The 20,613-nt window shown below is 39.0% G+C and overlaps 4 protein-coding genes across 6 annotated transcripts in view; all 4 read left to right on the top strand.

Annotated features, from left to right (window-relative positions):
• The window catches only part of Rabex-5 (Rabaptin-5-associated exchange factor for Rab5), a 33,895-nt gene that overhangs the window by 6,887 nt on the left and 6,395 nt on the right, over positions 1-20,613 (top strand). For both annotated transcript variants that reach the window (XM_053769938.1, XM_053769937.1), the window contains exons 6-7: positions 203-369; positions 1,391-1,524. In XM_053769938.1, coding sequence (XP_053625913.1) covers positions 203-369; positions 1,391-1,524 — 301 coding nt within the window. The remainder of the gene's footprint in view (positions 1-202; positions 370-1,390; positions 1,525-20,613) is intronic.
• LOC135309687 (collagen alpha-1(III) chain-like) lies at positions 6,287-10,017 on the top strand. Its single transcript, XM_053769943.2, has 2 exons — positions 6,287-7,669; positions 7,841-10,017. Exons 1-2 carry the CDS (start codon positions 7,657-7,659, stop codon positions 9,478-9,480), a joined length of 1,653 nt encoding a protein of 550 aa, XP_053625918.1. The 5' UTR covers positions 6,287-7,656; the 3' UTR covers positions 9,481-10,017.
• On the top strand, positions 10,147-13,433 carry LOC128683891 (collagen alpha-1(X) chain-like). 2 transcript variants are annotated; one of them, XM_053769950.2, is made up of 2 exons: positions 10,147-10,831; positions 12,109-13,432. In XM_053769950.2, exons 1-2 carry the CDS (start codon positions 10,801-10,803, stop codon positions 12,954-12,956), a joined length of 879 nt encoding a protein of 292 aa, XP_053625925.1. In that variant the 5' UTR covers positions 10,147-10,800; the 3' UTR covers positions 12,957-13,432. The 2 variants fall into 2 exon arrangements, with proteins under 2 accessions (XP_053625925.1, XP_053625926.1); XM_053769951.2 differs by lacking the exon at positions 10,147-10,831 and adding an exon at positions 10,843-11,987 and having other exon boundaries at positions 12,109-13,433.
• LOC128683883 (collagen alpha-1(III) chain-like) lies at positions 14,135-20,259 on the top strand. The gene is made up of 3 exons (XM_053769936.2): positions 14,135-14,481; positions 14,781-18,712; positions 18,833-20,259. Exons 1-2 carry the CDS (start codon positions 14,469-14,471, stop codon positions 17,195-17,197), a joined length of 2,430 nt encoding a protein of 809 aa, XP_053625911.1. The 5' UTR covers positions 14,135-14,468; the 3' UTR covers positions 17,198-18,712; positions 18,833-20,259.

A 20,613-nucleotide genomic window follows, 5' to 3' on the forward strand; every position in this document is an offset into this window, starting at 1 on the left:
ATTTTTTATTTTCACACTTAAATTTCTTCTAATTCTATATCATCTACTTTTCCGTTGTTAGAGCTATGCGTCCCTTGGTCGCCTCGTACGACATCCACGGGAGGTTATTGTCCTATTCCATGGATCACTCCATTTGATAATGATTTCAATTGAAATAACGAAGCAGATTTATTTAATGTACTATTCTTTGTTCTTCTAACAGATTACCATCAGTAGTATTTTCACCCACCGGCACGGACGACGAGCGCCTGGACCGGGCTATGTCGGAACGGATCCAACAACTAAGTTGGGTGGGGGAGTCCCACCTTGAGTGCAAGCTGGATAGAAACAGCGCTTCGTGCCGCCAGCTGCTGTATAAAGCTATCAACGGTGAGGCCGCCATTTTGTTTTCTATTTTGTTGCTAAAATGTGTGTTGTGGGCGAGTCTCGACTCGAGTGCAAGCTTGAATGGAACAGCGCTTCGTGTCTAAGCTACTAAAGCCATTTTGTTTTGTATTCTGTAATGTCAGTCTGTTGTATAAATCTGAAAATTGAACGATTTTGTAGCAAATTGAGCAATGCGAATAGGCCCACTCCATTCCTACCGTGAGTGCCGTACGAGGCGACTAAGGGACACATAGCCTGGGCAGATGTAGGCAACAATAGCATTCTGAAGTCTGACGTCATGTAGGCGGCGGGTTATAAATAACACCAGACTCTTCAAAATGATGAGGCAATTTTTCACGTTATTTTCTTATATTAAATGGCAATTTCTCACAAGCTACAAACTACTGGCATTTCGGAACGACCACTGCTGAGAATAAATGCCGAAAGGAATTAATTTTAACAGTGTCATGGTCCCTATCATGCCAGAAGGGCTTACCATTATTGTTTCTTGAAATTTTTGTTTCTAATAACATATCAAAGAACATAATATATATAGTCAAAAAGTAATATAATATATAAATATATCAGGACAAATCACATAGATTGAGCTAGCCCCAATATAAGTTCGAGACTTGTGTTATGGGATACTAACTCAACGATACTATATTTTATAACAAATACATACATAGATAAACAAGATCATGTTCCATCATGACTCGGGGATGGGATGATGAACCCGGGCGGACATCTGGATTCAGAGGCAAGCACTTTACCACTGCGCCACCGAGGTCATCAAAAAGTATGTCAAAACAGGTTATGATTGTGATCAGAGTGCTGATGAAAGAATATATATAAATGATATGATGATGATGATGAAATCAACATAACCATTGAACATTGAATCCTGTAAGGCGCAATAATGCTAGTAGTCTGTAGCTTTGGTAAATATCATATAATTTAGTATATGACGTGAAAAAGTGCCTGTGAAGGCCTAATTGTTGAAATGATTTGATTTTGTATGCAGAACTCCTGGGTATGGACAGCGCGATGTCGCCCGGCGGGAAGCTGCGCCAGGTCCGGCGCTGCTGCCGCCACGTGTTGGCGCTGTGCGGCGCGCCCGCCTCGGCCGACGATCTGTTGCCTGCACTTATATTTACCGTAAGTCCTGTTTTTCTTCATATGTGTACCGGTCCAGGCTAAAAGGATACCACTGGGCTGATTCTAGTCTCCCGAGATATTTGAGATTTTGTTTAAAAAAAAAAAATGTGGAAAATTGGCTTTTTTTTTGCTGCGATTTTAATTGATTTTAATGCAACATGCAAAGGGCTTTTTTCATACGGAAACGGGCAATGTTTTCATACAGTAAACGTCTCTATATCATGTACACAACGTGAGAAAATTGTAATTGTATGTTTAGTAACTAGAACTCTAGCTATTACAGTTTAAAATTCCAATGTCTGTTTCCCGACAATTTGATTTTTATAATCGTGAACTTTGAATTTTTTTTTCAACCAACTATTTAGCTATCTAAATACAGCCTTAACTCAATACCACCCAAGGGGCGACTAGTTGGAATGTCTAAGACATCCACCGTACTCCCCGGACCTTGCTCCAACAGATTACCATTTTTTTCGAAATTTGGATAACTTCTTCCAAGGGAAAAAATTCAACTCCAATAGGGCAGTCCAAACCGCCTTCAAAGATTTTATTTACTCCCGTCCGAATGGTTTTTTTTAGTAAAGGGATCAATGAACTACCTATGAGATGGTAACAGTGCATAGATAATAATGGTTCTTACTTTTTTTTTTATTAAACAAATATATTATAATTAAAAAAAATCTACTTTTTGTTCCTCCTATACCAAACGCCAATTTCATATGTAAGGACCTAATATTAATTATTTTTTATTTGTGCTCTAGTTATAGGTATTTCTAATTCAATGTATTAGTTAAGACGCCAGACTTTGGTATTTCGTGACGTCACAATGCTTGTATGTTGCACGAAATAACGCATTATATTAATCATCGTCAGCCACTTTAATGCCCCCACTGCTGGGCACTAGTCTTCCATAGAAACAAATATATATATATATATATATATAACTCTTGCCTTACTGACCGACAGATATCGCACAGCCGATACTACTAGGCGTTGAAAGCTGAAATTTGGTGTGTAGGGATCGGAATATAGGGGAATGTAGGGGAGCACTAAGAAGGGATTTTCTGAAATTCCCACGGGAAACGGATTTACCTTTTTTTACTTATATTTTATAATTTATTTTGTATGTACTTGTCTGTCATCTTCTTTCAATAAATCTTTCCACGGTCATGATATTTTTTTAGTTACCGCAAATGAACCCGGGAACCAACGGTTTAATGTGCCTCCGAAGCTCGACATATTACATCAAACATTCGGTGTACATTCATTGTGGTAAATACGACCACTCATACTAAATACGCAAAGTTCACGCATTCGCGTCGGCATGTGTTTGAATTCGGCGACAAAAAAAAACATACATAAATTTATATTTAAAAAATGGTAAGCCCTTCTGGCATAATAGGGACCAACACTGTTTGAATGAGGTTCTTTCGGCATTTCTTCTCAGCAGTGGTCGTTCCGAAATGCTAGTAGTTTGTAGCTTTGGTAAACATCATTTAATTTAGAATATAACGTGAAAAAGTGCCTGTGAAGGCCTAATTTCTGAATAAATGATTTGATTTTGATTTTGATTTGACCACTCATACTAAATACGCAATGTTCACGCATTCGCGTCGGCATGTGTTTGAATTCGGCGACAATGTGTACCTGGCACAAAGCTTTTCTTTTACACAAATGTTATTATAATATATGGAGATAAAGTTGACCATTGATATCTTCGATTCCCTTATGAGAAAAACTCCTATCGCAATTGATTGTATTATTTAAGTAAATGACATCTAGCTGCCCCAGTGTTTGCCCTTGCAGGGCGTCACCTATACTTCCAATTACAACGTATCTGTTTAACTTGTGACTTGCAACAAAGAAATCTGAATGTTAACTAATGACTGACTGAACATTCGAGTCGGCATCAGCCTGTAACCGGAATCAAATTGGTTATCCATTTTCACAAAGCAATTGTTTTCCAATTAAACAGGATTACGCACTCTGTGTACGCATCACGCTAAAATCAAAAATATTATTGCATTCGATTATTGCGCACTTCATTCTAACTCAAACCTGAAATGAAGTGAGTAACTGAAACCTGATTGAGTGAATCCGATCTTTTATGATCTTAAATATGGCCTTGAAAGGTATGGAAAATTAGGGATAAACAAATAAATATAATAATAAAAATATCTAACAATAATATGCCTCTACGAGTTGGATTAATATCCCTACTCAAGCCTCTCAAAGGACCGGACTTAGTGCCGTGAATTCCAAAAGAGGAGATCAACATATTTGTAATAATATTTTGTTTACGAGAAGTAAATAATTTTTCTAAAAAAAAAAACTCAATATTTGAGGCACAATTATATATATAAACTTTGTGATACGAGTAGGAAACGAACCTAGAACCTTTCACAGGCGGGCCACTTTCTGCTGATTCGCTATATTCGCTAATGCATTCGGACACCAATGAAGCGACTCTGTGACACTTGTGGCTCAAACGTTACATTCAGCTTTTATGCGCTCCGTTCAACGTTCTATAAATATGCCTACAATTTTTAAAACATTTACAGGTATTATTGTAACATTGATCGTTGCTGTAACTGAAATTGCATGTCGACAAGCGACTATATATAATAGTTCCGACTTAGTTTGTGGGAATGATATTAGAACATATAATTATTACGAACTTGAATCAACTTATGACATAAAAATACTGCATCCGGGTCCATGTTTATTGCAATTGGACTTTAGACGCGGCCTCAAGAGAATTTATGGGACGATGCCGAAGTTACTTGCTGGCGATCATATACCTCTAAAGGGCCTTGGAAGTTGTGGTACTTGTTCGTTGTGGCCTGGAGGCTATACATGTGATTTGGGGTGCAAACCTGGCGAAAATCGCAAACCAGGAGGAAAACGGCCAGGAGGGAAGCGACCCGGAGGGAGCGGAGGTGGACCGGGAGGAGGTTGTAGGCCAGGTGGATGTAAGCCAGGGGGAGCATGTGGACCAGGAGGAGGATGTCGGCCAGGAGGAGGATGTAGACCAGGAGGAGGATGTCGGCCAGGAGGAGGATGTAGACCAGGAGTAGGATGTCGGCCAGGAGGAGGATGTAGACCAGGAGTAGGATGTCGGCCAGGAGGAGGATGTAGACCAGGAGGAGGTTGTCGGCCAGGGGATAGACCTAGACCAGGGGGTAGACCTAGACCAGGGGATAGACCTAGACCAGGTGATAGACCTAGACCAGGGGATAGACCTAGACCAGGGGATAGACCTAGACCAGGGGATAGACCTAGACCAGGGGATATACCTAAACCAGGAGGTAGACCTAGACCAGGGGATATACCTAAACCAGGAGGTAGACCTAGACCAGGGGATGGACCTAGACCAGGAGGTAGACCTAGACCAGGGGATAGACCTAGACCAGGAGGTAGACCCAGACCAGGAGACAGACCTCGACCAGGAGAGATACCTAGGCCTGGTGACAGACCTAGACCAGGAGATAATCCAGGAAATAGACCAGGTGGTGGAGATAGACCAGGAGATGGAGATAGACCTGGTGGTGGAGATAGACCAGGTGGTGGAGATAGACCAGGTGGTGGAGATAGACCAGGTGGTGGAGATAGACCAGGTGGTGTAGATAGACCAGGTGGTGGAGATAGACCAGGTGGTGGAGATAGACCAGGTGGTGGAGATAGACCAGGTGGTGGAGATAGACCAGGTGGTGGAGATAGACCAGGTGGTGGAGATAGACCAGGTGGTGGAGATAGCGAAAATGAAATGAGGCCTGACGAAAATGGTGATACTAGACCCGGGGAAGTTGTTGAAGAATTCACACCTGTAGAGGAAGATTACGTAAAAGAAGAAGTACTTGGACCTGATGAAAATGAAGAAGTACATCGACCTAATGAAAATGAAGATAGACCAAGACCAGGAGATAGACCAAGACCAGGAGATAGACCAAGACCAGGAGATAGACCAAGACCAGGAGATAGACCAAGACCAGGAGATAGACCAAGACCAGGAGATAGACCAAGACCAGGAGATAGACCAAGACCAGGAGATAGACCAAGACCAGGAGATAGACCAAGACCAGGAGATAGACCAGGTGGTGGAGATAGCGAAAATGAAATGAGGCCTGACGAAAATGATGATACTAGACCCGGGGAAGATATGGAAGAATTTACACCTGTAGAGGAAGATTACGTAAAAGAAGAAGTACTTGCTCCTGGACCTGATGAAAATGAAGAAGTACATCGACCTGTTGAAAATGAAAAAGAAAATCGACCAGAAGAAAATGAAGAACCTAGACCCGGTGAAAAAGATGACAGGCCAGTTGAAGATGACACAGTGACAGGAGAAAACAAAGACAATGATACAAAGGACAGGTCCAAGGAAAATGGTGGACACAACAATGAATCTGTCGAAACGACAAGCAGAAAGACATGGTGTAGTTGGCCAAACCAATGTTATGAAGATTGGTGGACAAAACATGGAAATAAAAAAGGAGGATAGATGTATTATTTATGTTGCACTATTATAAAATAGAGAGCGCTTTATGGCGCCAAATTTTCACGTACACTGTCGCACATCAAATATCATTCCAATACTTTTTAAGCTCCGATAAAATTGCACCCTCATTTAATATACATTTATCATATTATATTGTATTGTTATTAAAATAAAATCACCAATCCAAATCACTTTCTGTCATCTGAGCGTTGTCCTGGTTTCTTCTTCAGCCGTTGAGCGCCGGGAGCTCAGGGTCCGCTTTCGTACTTTTGCTTCTGCACTTCGCACGGTCATCGGCATCCCTAATTATCAAACTGTATAGCACGCATATCATCCTTGACAACATCAAGCCAGAATTTCTTGGGTTTGCCTCTTCTGCCAGGGCCTGGCACAATAAAATCACCATCAATGATCGAACATGCCGCCTATCGTGCCGTGCGAAGTGAGGAAGAAAAAGTAGGAAAGCGTTCTCTGGGCTCCGTTGCTTGACGGCTGAGGAAGTAATCGGGAACACGCTCAGATGAAAGAGTTAACATGATGTCTTAGTTAATGGTATATTCGACTGCATTTCAAGTAACCCTGTAATAGAGGTGCAATAAAGGAGTTGTGCTGTTGAATGTACTGATATGAGGAAGTAAGGACGCATAATCTACTGGACGGATTGTGGTGATGTATTTTTTAAGTTTGCGTTATGGTACTTTTTATGCCCAAAATTTTAAGGGAACGGAGTCCCTGTGTTCGGTTTGTACAGTGTTATATTTATACCAATAGCAACCTCGCAGGTCTAAATAGCTGACATCATAAATTATTATTGTCCTGTGCTTACATGAATGAAAAATAACCCTGTATATTGGTTTATTGCCATTGTTATGTATAATCAATAGCAAGCATCATACCATTTTGATGCTCCCTCTATTGGGAAACTGACCTTTTTACATCTATCGATGGATAAGGAAGTTGAGCCATGGACATCTATCATTTAATTGTTTCAAGGATTAAAAAAAATAGCTTTTTTCATGATCTCTCATGAAAAAAGCTATTTTTATATGCCAAATATTATGAGTCAAATGTGCCGTCTTATACAAAAGGGAATAATATGCAAAGCTCGTCTCAGATGGCTCTGTCTGACGTTTGGTGGAAAATTTACCGCATAATTTTTACAATGACTCGCATTTCGTACTTCTTTCATCCTTTGGTAATCAAATTAATTCCAAGATTTCTAAATACATATACGCAGCACTGTTGCATTGTTATTTGCACACTGTCTACTACTTTGTAAATTTTAACTGTAATTTAAGTAAAATTCGGATATTTTTCACGCTTTGTGATCTTTGTTTACCACCTATATGTTATTCCTCAGTGCTCTGACGGGATAATAGTGATAATTTTGCAGTAATATTCCCCATTTCGTGCCCAAGCTCCATGGGCAGAAAGCCCAAATAATGATTCTGAATTGTTTTCCTTATTTTCAAAGGCAATCATTTTTGAATTAACTATTGCTGCTAACGATGCATCACGCTCAAATTGAAAAATAATTGCATCCAAAATTACTCTATACTTGACTTTATTCTTACTAGGAATAAACAATGAAAGAGCGTTAGGGGTGTAGTTAATCAATCTGTTTAGTATATAACATGTCTTGTAAAGGTATGGACAATTAATTGCTCAAAAATATTGTTTCTTTGCTTTTTCGATAAAATATTTTTTGATGATATGACATGACTCTTCTTGTAATAACTACATTTTCGTCTTGTTTACTTTTAAGAATTTCACTTTTTCTGTTTCAATTTCAATGTTACAATTTTTAAACATTCACAGGTATTGTAATTACTTTTACGGTTGCTGTAATAACTGAAATTGCCTGTCAACAAATTGCTGAATCTAATAGCACTGATGATAACTTAGTATGCGGAACTGATGTTAGAACATACTTTTACCACGAAGTTGAATCAATATTCGGTTTAAAAATTCTGCATCCGGGTCCATGTATATTACAAGCGAACTTTAGACGTGACCTTACAGGAATTCATGGGAATTTGCCGAAATTTGTTTATGACAGTAACAAACAAGCCTTTGGGTATTCTGAATATGGAGGTGGGTGTCCATGGCCTGGAAGCTCATGTGGCCAGAGACCAGCAGGGTGTGGAAGTTGTACGTGGTGGCCTGGAGGTGTCACGTGTGATTGGGGATGCCGACCTGGAGTAAGGCCTGTAGAAGAGTTTATACCTGGTGGAAAAGACGTACCGGTTGAAGAATCTGGTTACAGACCTGGAGGGAAAGATAAACCTGGAGGAAATGGCAAACCCGGAGGAAAAGGTAAACCAGGAGGGAAAGGAAAACCTGGAGGAAAAGGTAAACCAGGAGGAAAAGGAAAACCTGGAGGAAAAGGTAAACCAGGAGGTAAAAAAAAACCAGGAGGAAAAGGTAAACCTGGAGGTAAAGGGAAACCAGGAGGTAAAGGGAAACCAGGAGGAAAAGGCAAACCTGGAGGAAAAGATAAGCCAGGAGGAAAACCTGGAGGCAAAGTTCTGCCAGAAGAAAATGGCAAACCAGGAGAAGGAAAACCTGGAGGTAAAAATCAGCCAGAAGAAATTGGTAAACCAGGGGGAGAAGGAAAACCTGGAGGTAAAGATAAGCCAGAAGAAAATGGTAAACCAGGAGGAGAAGGAAAACCTGGAGGTAAAGATAAGGCAGAAGAAAATGGTAAACCAGGAGGAGAAGGAAAACCTGGAGGTAAAGATAAGCCAGAAGAAAATGGTAAATCACGAGGAGACGGAAAACCAGGAGAAAAAGATAAGCCAAAAGATGATGACAAATCTGGCGAAGGTGAAACCACACCCGGAGATGAAAGCGAACTTATATCTGAGGAAGAAAGCATAGACGAAAATGAAAATGAATTTGATCCAGAAAATGATAAAGTAAACCAGTCGGAAGAAGGAAATCATTATGGTCCAGACAAAGAAGACGATGGAGAAAATGAAACGGAAAGTGAAGAATATAAGTCCCCCGAAAATGACAAAGTGCCGAGTTCTGGGGAAAATGGAAGAGAACCGAGTAAAGAAGATAAAGGGGCGGAGACAGGAGAACACAGACCAGGCAAAGAAGACAAAGGGACCCAGACGGATGAACAAGGTCCGAGCAAAAAAGACAAAGGAACTCAGACAGACGAACACAGTCCGGGAAAATATGACAAAGGCACACAGACAGATGAAAACACTCCGGGCAAAGGAGAAGTGGGTACACAGACAGACAAGCACAGTCCAGGGAAAGAAGATGAAGGCACACAGAATGGAGAATATAAACCCGGTGAAAAAGACGACAGACCAGTCATAGATGGCAAAGATGACAGAGGAAAGACAGGAGAAAAAAAAACTGACGAATGTGTACGTAAACCAAAAAATGGTGGAAAATGTGGCAAACCAAAAGGATGTAATAAAGAAGGCTGTATTTTCGGTTAGGTTCAAACTGTTAGGAGTAAGAAAATGCATACTGTGAAATGTGCACAATACAAAGATCAATTAAAAAGTAATAAAAAAGCAGGACACGCGGCTTAAAATATGTATATAAGACAGTTTGCACTGCTCTCGACCCAACATGTTTCTGAAATTTTTTTTGCTAATATTATCAATACAAAAATATCTCAGGTCACTTCTGTACCTGATCTGATCTCTCTAGATTTAACTGAAAATTCTACCAACAAACTTACAAGAATACATTATTAAAATAACTAAATCGACGTTTCTTTAATTTTAGAAAATGTCAAGGTATATATCACAATTGAAATGTTTTGAAAAACAATAGAAAATCAGGCCGTTTTTGCAAGTGAAGTCTAGCTTACAATGTCTAAGAAGATGTATTTCGATGGGTAAGTGGAATATCGAGATGTATATAGGTAGGTTTTTTTATACGTCGAAAAATTTGGGTGTTTCCATCGATTATATCGATTGACTATTTTGTTAATGATTAATGTAATAAATGAATAAGGGAACATTTAAGTTAGTTTTGTTTCAAAGAATATTAGACTTTGTCAATGGCCAAATTCATAGCGTCCTTCTCTAATATATATTTCTCTTTTCCTATGATTAAATATTTTCGCAACCAAATGTACAGTTTTCTCATAGGTCCTGTGCTCTTTTGAATATCAAAGAGCTCATTGCTTACTAAAAAAAAAAACGAAAGACGTTGTAAATTTATTACTTCACGCTTTATTTGGTTCTCATTATACTTTCGACGAGCAATTATTTTTAAATTAACTGCCTGACTTTGTGAATCACTTTCATATCAAAAAATATCATTCAAGTATACACGCGTATTTGACTATATTTTAATAAGAATATATATAGACAATGAAAGAGCCATAGATATTGAGTAAATCTGTCTTGTGTTTCATAACTAAAAAGGCAAACCGGCCGAAAAAGGCAAACCGGCCGAAAAAGGCAAACCGGCCGAAAAAGGCAAACCGGCCGAAAAAGGCAAACCGGCCGAAAAAGGCAAACCGGCCGAAAAAGGCAAACCGGCCGAAAAAGGCAAACCGGCCAAAAAAGGCAAACCGGCCGAAAAAGGTAAACCGACCGAAAAAGGCAAACCGGCCGAAAAAGGCAAACCGGCTGAAAAAGGCAAACCGGCCAAAAAAGGCAAACCGGCCGAAAAAGGTAAACCGGCCGAAAAAGGCAAACCGGCCGAAAAAGGTAAACCAGCCGGGAAAGGCAAACATGAATAATATAGAAAAGACATCTAAAGTTCATGGAAATTAAGCTTTGCTTTACAACTGTAGTACCATGCAATGTCTAAGAAAAAATATTTCATTCGGTAAGTGGGATTTCGATGTTAAAAGAGTAGGTTTGCATGGAGAAAAAGGGGGTTCTCATATCTAAAATTAATAGTAATATATGTATGTAAGCAATATGATATTAGTGAATTCCAATTATTCGTTGTATTTTGAATTGTAACTTTTCTTTTAGTTTGACCTGCCGTAAATTGGGCAATTCTGTAGGTAATTCGTACGTTCGTCTTGACTTTGACGTTTAAGTGACATATTGGTGAGGTCTAATAAATGTGCCATTTGTTTTAATTGAAACTATGAAATGTTTATTTATTTATAAGAGACTATATTAAATATTTATTCAGATATTACAATGTTCCCAGATTTACGTCTCACATGTTTTTAGCAAAAATAAATTCTGTGATTTTCCATAAAAAAATGTGCTACCATGGTTTTGAATGCACGTGAAGACATCCTACTAATATTGGATATATGTGTGTATGTTTGTTACCTTTTTCGCAAAATCTACTGAACCGATTGTTATGAAATTTGGCACACGTGTTTCAACCCGTTATATTCTTATAACCTGAAATAACACATAGGTTACTTTTATCCAGAAATTTCCACAGGGGTGGTGGGGTGATAAAATTATTTTCTCGATTTTATGGTTGAAAGTTACTCGACGAATAAAAATAAAATCTTAGCCTCATACTCATTACATTCCTTTTATTTCAATATATTTTTAACACTGGTGTACGCAAGGACCGCTTTGGGTTTTCCCATGAAGCATTATTTCGTGTGACAATTTTTTCTAATGATTAAGTTAGTTTTGTTTCAAAGATTATTCGACTCCCTCAAGGGCCAAATATTTGACGTCCTTTTTAAATCTATATTTTTTCTACGATTACTTAAATATTTTCACAATGGAGAAACCCAATGTACAATGTCCGATATTTATGATTGTCGATACCTCGAATATCAAATAGCTCATAGGAGCACGTAATTCATTTATATCTTCACGCTTTATTCAGTTCTCATTATACTTTCAACCAGCAATTATTTTTAAATTAACTGCATACTTTATGCATCACTATGAAAAACAAAATCGAATGTATTCGACGATATTTTTGTTAGGAATATATATAGACAACGAAAGAGCCGCAGTTATTGAGTAGTTCTGTATACTAATAATGGTCTGTAAAGGTATGCACAATTAATTAAAAATTTAAAGGCGAATGCCGTTGCATGAATATGGGTTTCTTTAATTTTCTGAATATTTTAAACAGCTGAATGATATAAAATGGCAATTCTTAAATATCCACAGGTATTCTAATCACGACGATTGCATTAATAACTGAAATTTACTGTCCGAAAGAACTAACTACTGTATTTTGTGGAAATATTAGACAATGTTACAAAAATAACGAACTTAAGGCTGGACTAGAGTATTTGTTACCATTTATCAATATACTAATTTATAGCGGAATAAAGAACAGCACCCAATTCGATAGTGACGTTAAAATGTACAAAAATCATAATATACGATTTATGTTAGAAAGATCAAAACATCTGGGTTCGTGTATATTACAAGCTGATTCTAGACGTGTCCCAAAAGGAATTTACGGAATATTACCGAAATTGTTATTGATGGACAAATTGAAATGGATTAAAAAACCTATTGGGGATGGAAAACAGAGATGGGTTCACAAACCAGGAGCGGCTGGCAAACCTAGAGATGTAGGTAGACCAAAAGAGAATGGTAAGCCGGTTGACGCAGGTAGACCAAAAGGCAACGGCAGACCTAAAGGGGATGGCATACCTAAGGGGGATGGCAATCCAAAATGGGATGGCAGACCAAGAGGTCGGCCTAAAGAAAAGAACAAACCAAGAGAAAAAGGTAAACCAGGCGGAAAAGATAAACCAGAAGGGAAAGGAAAACCTGGTGGAAAAGGTAAACCAGGCAAAAAAGATAAACCGGGCAAAAAAGATAAACCGGGAGGAAAAGGCAAACCAGGCGGAAAAGGCAAACCAGGTGGAAAGGGTAGACCAGAGGAAAAATTCAGACCCAGAGAAGAAAAATACATTGATTACTACGAAGAATACGGTCCAATCGAAGGTGACGATCTAAAAACTTCAACTGAAGAAGAGGAAACAATAGAAATCATATGGTAGAGTTCCTAAATTAAGATCTAATGAACCAGTACGATTTATTGGAAACAGATTTGCAATAGGAGGTTCAAATAGATTCGAAGGACGAAAAATGTGCACAGAAAATCTTCGCAAATGTGGCCATAATTATTATATGATGGATGGATGGGGATGGTCATGTTTAAATTTGAAATTATAAAGGCTCCACACACGTTACAAAGTAACATATATCACTCTCTAGATCTAAGACTACCTCCACACCAGATCATCCTAATCCAATGCTCAGTTTTGACGTGAAAGAAGGACAAACATACTTTAACATTTATAATATTGGTATGTATATCGTAGCTATATTAAAAGATAGAATAAATGTTTTTAAAAGCTTTTATTTAACTTCACTTGTTTTACGTAAGGTAATTATGATAAAAATATAACATCATTTAACGAAATACACGTCAGGCGTGGAAATGTTTTTCTTTCAAATTCAAGTTCTTTACATTCAACATTGTGGCTTTGTGGCTTTCCTTGATGTTTGGATATATATAATAATTTTAATTGTATTAATTAAACCAGTTAATTTATTTATATTAAACTCAAAATTATTCTGCCATTTCCCACCCACCACGCCAAAACCCAGATAAATAATTAAAAAAACAGAAAACATAGCGTATACCTTTTCATGCGCGAGTTGGAAACAACAGAGTTAATGTCAGGGGCGTTGACGCTCGCAAAAGTGTTCCGCTCGGAGCGGAGCTATTACGAGTAACTTGCTTAAATAAACCATTTTAAACCAGATAAATGAATACCTGTCTTGACCCCTGTTTAGAATACGAATATTTCAGCAACTATGTAGAACGTGAAATATCTAGATCCATCGTAGGGTAAAAAATAGCTAACAAAAAAGTCAAATATCCTTGTTATAATTTTCATATTAAGGTAAAAATAACCCTATATGCTATTCTATAATTAATCATCAAACAAAAGCATTCAGTACACATCCCTTCATCCAAGTAGTGGGAAAAATCCATCCATCAAATTTTCGCATTTATAATATAGGTGTAGATAGACTAATAAAAATGGACAACACTCAAGGGCCCACACTGAACACTAAACAAGTTATCTAGGATGCAAATGTATCAACGGGCACAACACACCCAGAACTGCAGTCAATATATTTAATCACAAGTGCAAATTTTGTCCGCGCTGGGTATCGAACTCATAACATCCAGATAGCGGGCGGGCAGGGAAGTTGTCAGTAAGATAAATTTTGTTTGCATCGGTATCAAGTCTTGTTTCTTGTGTGTCTCGTTTCTCTAGATCTACAGGTATATTGTCCTTTACTTCACGCATATTAGTACATATTAATTTTTCAATTTGATTTCATATCGGCACATGCAATTATTCACAAAATTCTTTTGATTTCATACTAAGACTAGATGAGTATAAAGTTTTTATTTTATCTTATTCCGATCGGCCATTTCGATTTCCGAATTAATTCGATTGCAAATAAATGATCGACTGATTAATTGATTCCCAATGTTGTGGAGAGGTGAGCTTTATATACCATCGTTTTTGGCTAAGTTCACATGAAATTGGTGATTATGAATATTATAATTAGATTATGAATATGCAGGCTTTCTTCGGGTTTCTTTAATACCTATGGAAGTATTTATTTTATTGGCGTTGAGTTGATCCTGTATAGTTCTTGGTTGGTCTCGCATTCTTTTCAAGGCCTTATTTATGATCGTAATTAGGTGACGAATTTACAAATCTTCCTTGTTTTTAGATAAATGTAGACAGAGAAATTGTATTTTAATCCAAATAAATCATAATATTTAAACTCCACAGGAATCCTAATTCTATCAACAATTGATATAATAACAACAACAACAATTTTACCGAAGTCACGATCTGCAGTCTATCGCGATGATTACCGAAATTACAAAAGTCCTAAACGACAGCTAAAAGAATCTAGACTGGAATGGCTTTATCCACCTTCTAATAACATGGCAACGCTACACAGTCAAGCAGAAAATAAAGACTTAATATGTGGAAATGATGCTAAGATTTACAAGAATTATCGAGAGTTCATGACGGCGAAATTGAAACAGACAGATCTGCAAATGGTGCATTCGGGATCCTGTCCTAGGGCTTCCAAACAGCGCACGCACATAGCAAATAAGCAAAAGTTTATAGATTTTCCACTTCACAGGAATATGGAGGTTACGTCGGTTTGCGGGAACGATATTAAGACTTACAATACTTATCAACAACTAGAAATAATGCGATTGGTTCAGCCTAATTTGAAATTTCTGCATCCGGGACCATGTTTTTTAGAATCTGAAGGTTTCAAGGCGCGGTCCGCAAGGCGTAATACTGTTTTAATGAACTTAAATCCGCGAAAGAGGGCTGTAGATAAGAGTGACCCTAAACCACAGAATTCATTATCACGCGAAGATAACCATAGTTTGCAGTTGTTTAAAGATGCCCCTGAAGGTGAGACCGTCGGCGAGGCTCCCGACGATGGTACCTCTGGAACACAGACCACCGGTGGGGATGCCAACAGCCTCGAGGTTGCCGAGGAGAGTTCCCTTGAAACACAGGCCAAAGATAAGGCTCCTGACAGTTCTGAGACTACCGGGGTCGATTCCCCTGAAGGACAGGGTCAGGAGTTCAGTAGTCCTGCGGCTTTGAGAGATTCGCCTGGAGCACAGGGCACGAATGCAGTTCCCAGCAGACCCGAGGGTCCCAGGGCTAGTTCCTCTGAAAGACAGGACAACGGTGTCTCCTCCAGTAGACCTGGAGCTTTCGAGGATAGTTTGCCTGAAAGACAGGCTACTGGTACTGTCCCCGACAAATTTGAGACTCCCGGAGGTGGGTCTCCTGTAAGACAAGCCACCGATGGGACTCCAAGCGAACCCGGAAGTGGCTTTTCTGAAAGTTTGGGCAACGGTAGGGCCCCTAGCATATCTGAAGCACGCGGTAGGGGCTCTCATGGAAGGCAGGGTAACGTTAGGGCACCTAGCAGACTTGAAGCTCACGATAGCAGCTTCCCTGGAAGGCAGGGTAGTATCTTAAGCAGGCCTCAAGCTCCTGGTAGTGACTTCCCTGAAAGGCAAGCCAACGGGGTTGGTTACTCTGGCAGGCCAGCCTCCGGTAACAATCCTGGCAGATCTGGAGCTCCACGAGGCGATTCGGGATTGCCGGGTGCTCCGGGTGGGGTTAATTTGCTCAGAAAGCCCAAAACATCAACTGGCTCTAATCCCCTTTGGTGGTGGTTACTTGATGCTGGGAAAAACCCAGAAGGTAACGGTGTAGGAGGACGGGAAGCAGGTACCGGTAGCTCTTATGGCAGTGGTAGGCCGGGCCGTCCTCAAGTTTCTGGTGGAAGTGGAAATATACTTATAAGACCAAGTGGGGGTTGGCCAGGACATGGTGGTCCTCCAGGTGCTCCAGATGGAGGCTGGGGAAATGGAGCTGGTTTACCTAGTCGTTCTTATAGCGGAGGTAATATACCAGGTCGTCCTGGTGCTCCAGGTGGTGTATGGAGAGAATCTTCACCGGGAGCTTTTGGTAGTTCAGGTGAAGTATGGGGAAGAGAGGATGCAAATGGTGTACAAGAATCCCCGGGCGCTCTAGGTGGAGGCTGGGGAGGTGAAGGTTTACCGACCCTTCTTGGTTCAGATAGTAAATCTGGCCAGCCCGGTAGTACGTACACTGGCTGGGGTGGACGAGGAAAGATACCCATAGCTTCTGGTACAGAATCGGGTAGTGGAGGAAGCTTGCCTGGTTCACAGGGTTCTCGTGGAGTAGGTTGGGGAGGTAACCATGATCCTCAAAGAATCCCAGAAGGTAACACAATTGAAGTATGGGACGGAGGTAGAGGCATGCCATATGGCAGTGGTAGCTTACCGGGTCGTCCTAATCATTCTGCAAGAGAAGATGGTTCTAAAACTGAATGGAGAGAAAGTAGATTATGGGCAGACGGTATTGGTGGCTCACAGGGAGCTCCCAACCCTAGTGGTCGTCCGATTGGAAAAAACGGTTTGTCGGATTCTTATAGTGCTCCTGGTGAAGGAGGTCAAGGTCGACCGGTTCCTTCACCTCCTTCCGATATATGGAAAGGAAAGGGACTGAAAAAGAGAAAAATTATAGGCAGAAGCAGTTTTACAAAAAAATTAGGCAACTTTAAAGAAGTCGCGGGTGATATATACGGTTTTTTCAAAGATGCAATGGGAATTATCGGCTACTTATCTGAAGACTAAAAAGAAAACGCTTGTCCTAACGCTATCTAGCGTTTGGACAAGCGTTTTCAAGCGACCACGGAGGTGTTTCTTCTTCTTTTCCACTGTGTTAATTGCTGACATAACATTGGTGTCAGATTTTATTCCCATATTCAAAGCTAGTTATACTACGCTCCGTTTTCTAATAGGGAATCTTGTCGCGATGTTATGACGCTAGAGTGCAGCACTGTCATAATTTAAACAGAGTATTTTGATATTAACTATGACTATGGTTCACAGTTTGATTAGTGTACTAATTAGTGCGAGTTCAAGTACGAGTATTTCTACTCAACACGTAACACTTCCACTTAACACTTGATAAGTATGAATCGAAATGCGAATCGGGCTTCATGTAAAGTGTCCCTTGACATCGACTTGTGCGCTGTCATTCGCTGGTGCGCTATTTTACCGTGTCAATCTCAACGTTTCAACCTTGACGTTGGCAAAATCATCGTTTTGGTGAACGATGGAGCCATGAAATTAAAAAAAAAAACCTTGACGTTGGCAAATACATCTAGCATACCTCAAAAGTATTTAGAAGAATACTATATTTATATAATTTTTGTGTTTTATTTACATTGTGTTTTAGACGCCTTTGCTAGGGCCGAATCTTAATGTTAACAAGACATTAAATGTAATTAAATTTATATTAAGATCTATTGTCTCCAATAATAAATATATGATGTGTTTTTAACTTTTATATTAGGAATTATACTTATATATATATATAGTTCTTGATTCCCTAACAAACGCACGAGAAAACATATCTATGAATCCGAAAAATGAATTATTAAAAAAAAAATAATCGCAAGAAAATTAGAGAGGTTTCAATACTAGAAATAGTGTTATCACGTTCTTTTTCGAATAGATATATTGCCTCAAATTATTTATGTCCAATGTTTATTAATTTGTTAATATAATATTACGTCTTTATCCCTTTCCGTTGCGGGCAGTGCCTGTGGCAGTGACATTTGTAGTACTCGATGTCTACGAGTGGACTTATTAATTTAAGGCAAGAACTATAATAAGAAGAAGAAATTCAGGACTTGGACAGGAATCTAAGCCGTGACATAGCCTATCAGTGTTTAAGAGCACTATCCAGGTTAGGCACGTTAGTTGGTACGACCTGCGCTCGATTTTTTAATGTTTCCGTCTCATTCTTTAAATTTAGTTTTAACACCATATTTTTGTATTATTTATACAATTATGTGGATCAAAAGGGTCAAAAATCATTTTTATAATCTGTCGGTCTGAGTTTGTTAGTTTTTTGTATTTGTCTGTTATTCAAAGGTTCATGAACAAAAGCATCTTTTAGGTGTTAAGTCATCGACACGCTAATTAATGGACAAAGATTAACTTTCTGATAGATGACATGTTCGTAATTAAAAGTGCAATTATTGTCGTAATTGATTGGTTTCATGCTGAAACTAAAATATTATTCAAAGTTTTCATTAAGCATTTTCAATGGGACATCTTGATTTCCGATGTTGCGGAGAGGTGAGTTTTCTTTGCTTTGTGAATTAAAAAAACTAAAAACAAATTTCAAGATAAAATATTATTATTTTTTTATCCCATCTGTATTGTTAAATTAAACTGCATAAACTTTAATATCCACAGGTATTATCATTTTGGCAACAATTGAAATAATAACGACAATTAATCAATCAAGATTTCCAACAATCGAAGAATGCTATAACGATGGCCGAACTTTCGTAAACACTAAACGTCAACAGAACGTGGCTAGATCGCAACGCACCCAGCTGAAGTGGCTACATCCAACTTCTAACAAAACGCTGCATAAACGTGTAGAAAAGAGTGACTTGATATGTGGCAATGATGCAAAGACATACAAGAATTATCGAGAGTTCATGAGGGCGAGATTGAAACAGTCAGATCTGCAAATGGTATATTCGGGACCGTGTCCCAAGGCTTTCAAACGGCGCATGCACATGGCACACAAGCAAAAATTTATAGATTTCTCATTCCTCAGGAATAAGGAGGATACGTCTGTTTGCGGGAGCGATGTTAACACTTACAATAATTATCACGAATTAGAATTAACACGAGTGGTTCAGCCCAATTTGAAAGTTTTGCATCCAGGTCAGTGCGTTTTAGAAACGGGAGTTTTCAATTTGCGTCCAGGAAGGGACTTAGTGCTGAGATCGAGGAGAACAATGAAGCCTGATAATGTGAGAGCGTCACTCCGGAAGTATTTAGACGGCACCATTCCAGCAGCACCCGGCAGCGGCACCGGTTGGGGTTTGTTTAATGATTTACAACAGATAATAATAACTCCGAAGCCGGAAGAAATAACTAATAAACATGGGCGTGGTCTCGGAAGTGGACTAACCCTCGGCGTCGGAAGTAAATATAAAAAATATCGTCCGCATGTTCCTCAAATACCTGGATACGGCGTTCCCGGTCAAGAAGAATCGTATCTCAAAACTTACCAAACACTTTTGCGTTTAAGTCATTTTATGAGTTCTGACATCGACCTACATTTTCGCACGGAAAAGGGTGGTGATTCTGCGTTACCATCGGAACTAAATGTGAAGCCTTTAGACAAAATAGGACCACGTTTAAACGACAGTGTTACCGCAACTCCTCTGCTGCAATCTACTTTTAATGATAAAGGATACAAGTTGATTTCGGTAAGGCGGGCCGACGCTGCTAACACAATGGAGAGACCAAATCTGGATGAAAAGAATAATGAAGCGTTGCCTCGGAGTCATTTGGTACGGGTTTTATACCCCTACAATTATGTGTACCCTAGCGATCAAAACGTTGGAGTTGCAGCGGTTCCCGTGCCCGGTATCCATGGACATGGCTATAAATACGGACACAGTCAAAGAAATCATCACGGACAACATAATTTACCTATTTATGGTAGCCATGCTAATGTTTCAAGAAATCTAGGCCATATTGCTTCCGGATTTAAAAATGTTGCGGGTGGTTTATATGGTCTCGTCGAAGATGCATTTAGATATGTGGGGTAATTCGTTAGATATACGTTTACTAAAAATAAAAATAAAAATTTAAAAATCTATATTATTTGAGTCTATAATACCTTGTGATTTATAAACATATATTTTAAAACTGCTAGACGATAGATAACGTATTCTCTAACGTAACTCCTAAAAGTAGTTTTCAGACTGGTTTTAGTTTTAGTACTAGCTAGAGACGGTTCATTTAAAAATTTTCTTACTTTTCTTTCATCTTTCGATATGTATTGAGCAAAAATATCTTCAATCGAAACCGCCTTATTTACAGCGTAATACCTTCCTATCCTACCTGTAACGTATCTTCGACTTTACGTAGATGTGCTTTCCACACGATTATTGTGATTTAACACACTAACTTTTGCCCACAACTTCGTGTGTGAGTAAAATACCGTTTCC

This window comes from Plodia interpunctella, chromosome 3 (assembly GCF_027563975.2).
Source record: "Plodia interpunctella isolate USDA-ARS_2022_Savannah chromosome 3, ilPloInte3.2, whole genome shotgun sequence".
Taxonomy (NCBI): Eukaryota; Metazoa; Arthropoda; class Insecta; order Lepidoptera; family Pyralidae; genus Plodia; species Plodia interpunctella.

Coding starts and splice junctions, on each gene's coding strand:
- LOC128683891 (XM_053769950.2), top strand. CDS start 10,801: ATGCAATGTCTAAGAAAAAATATTTCATTCG. Junction 10,832..12,108: donor AAGAAAAAATATTTCATTCG/GTAAGTGGGATT, acceptor AAATATCCACAG/GTATTCTAATCACGACGATT.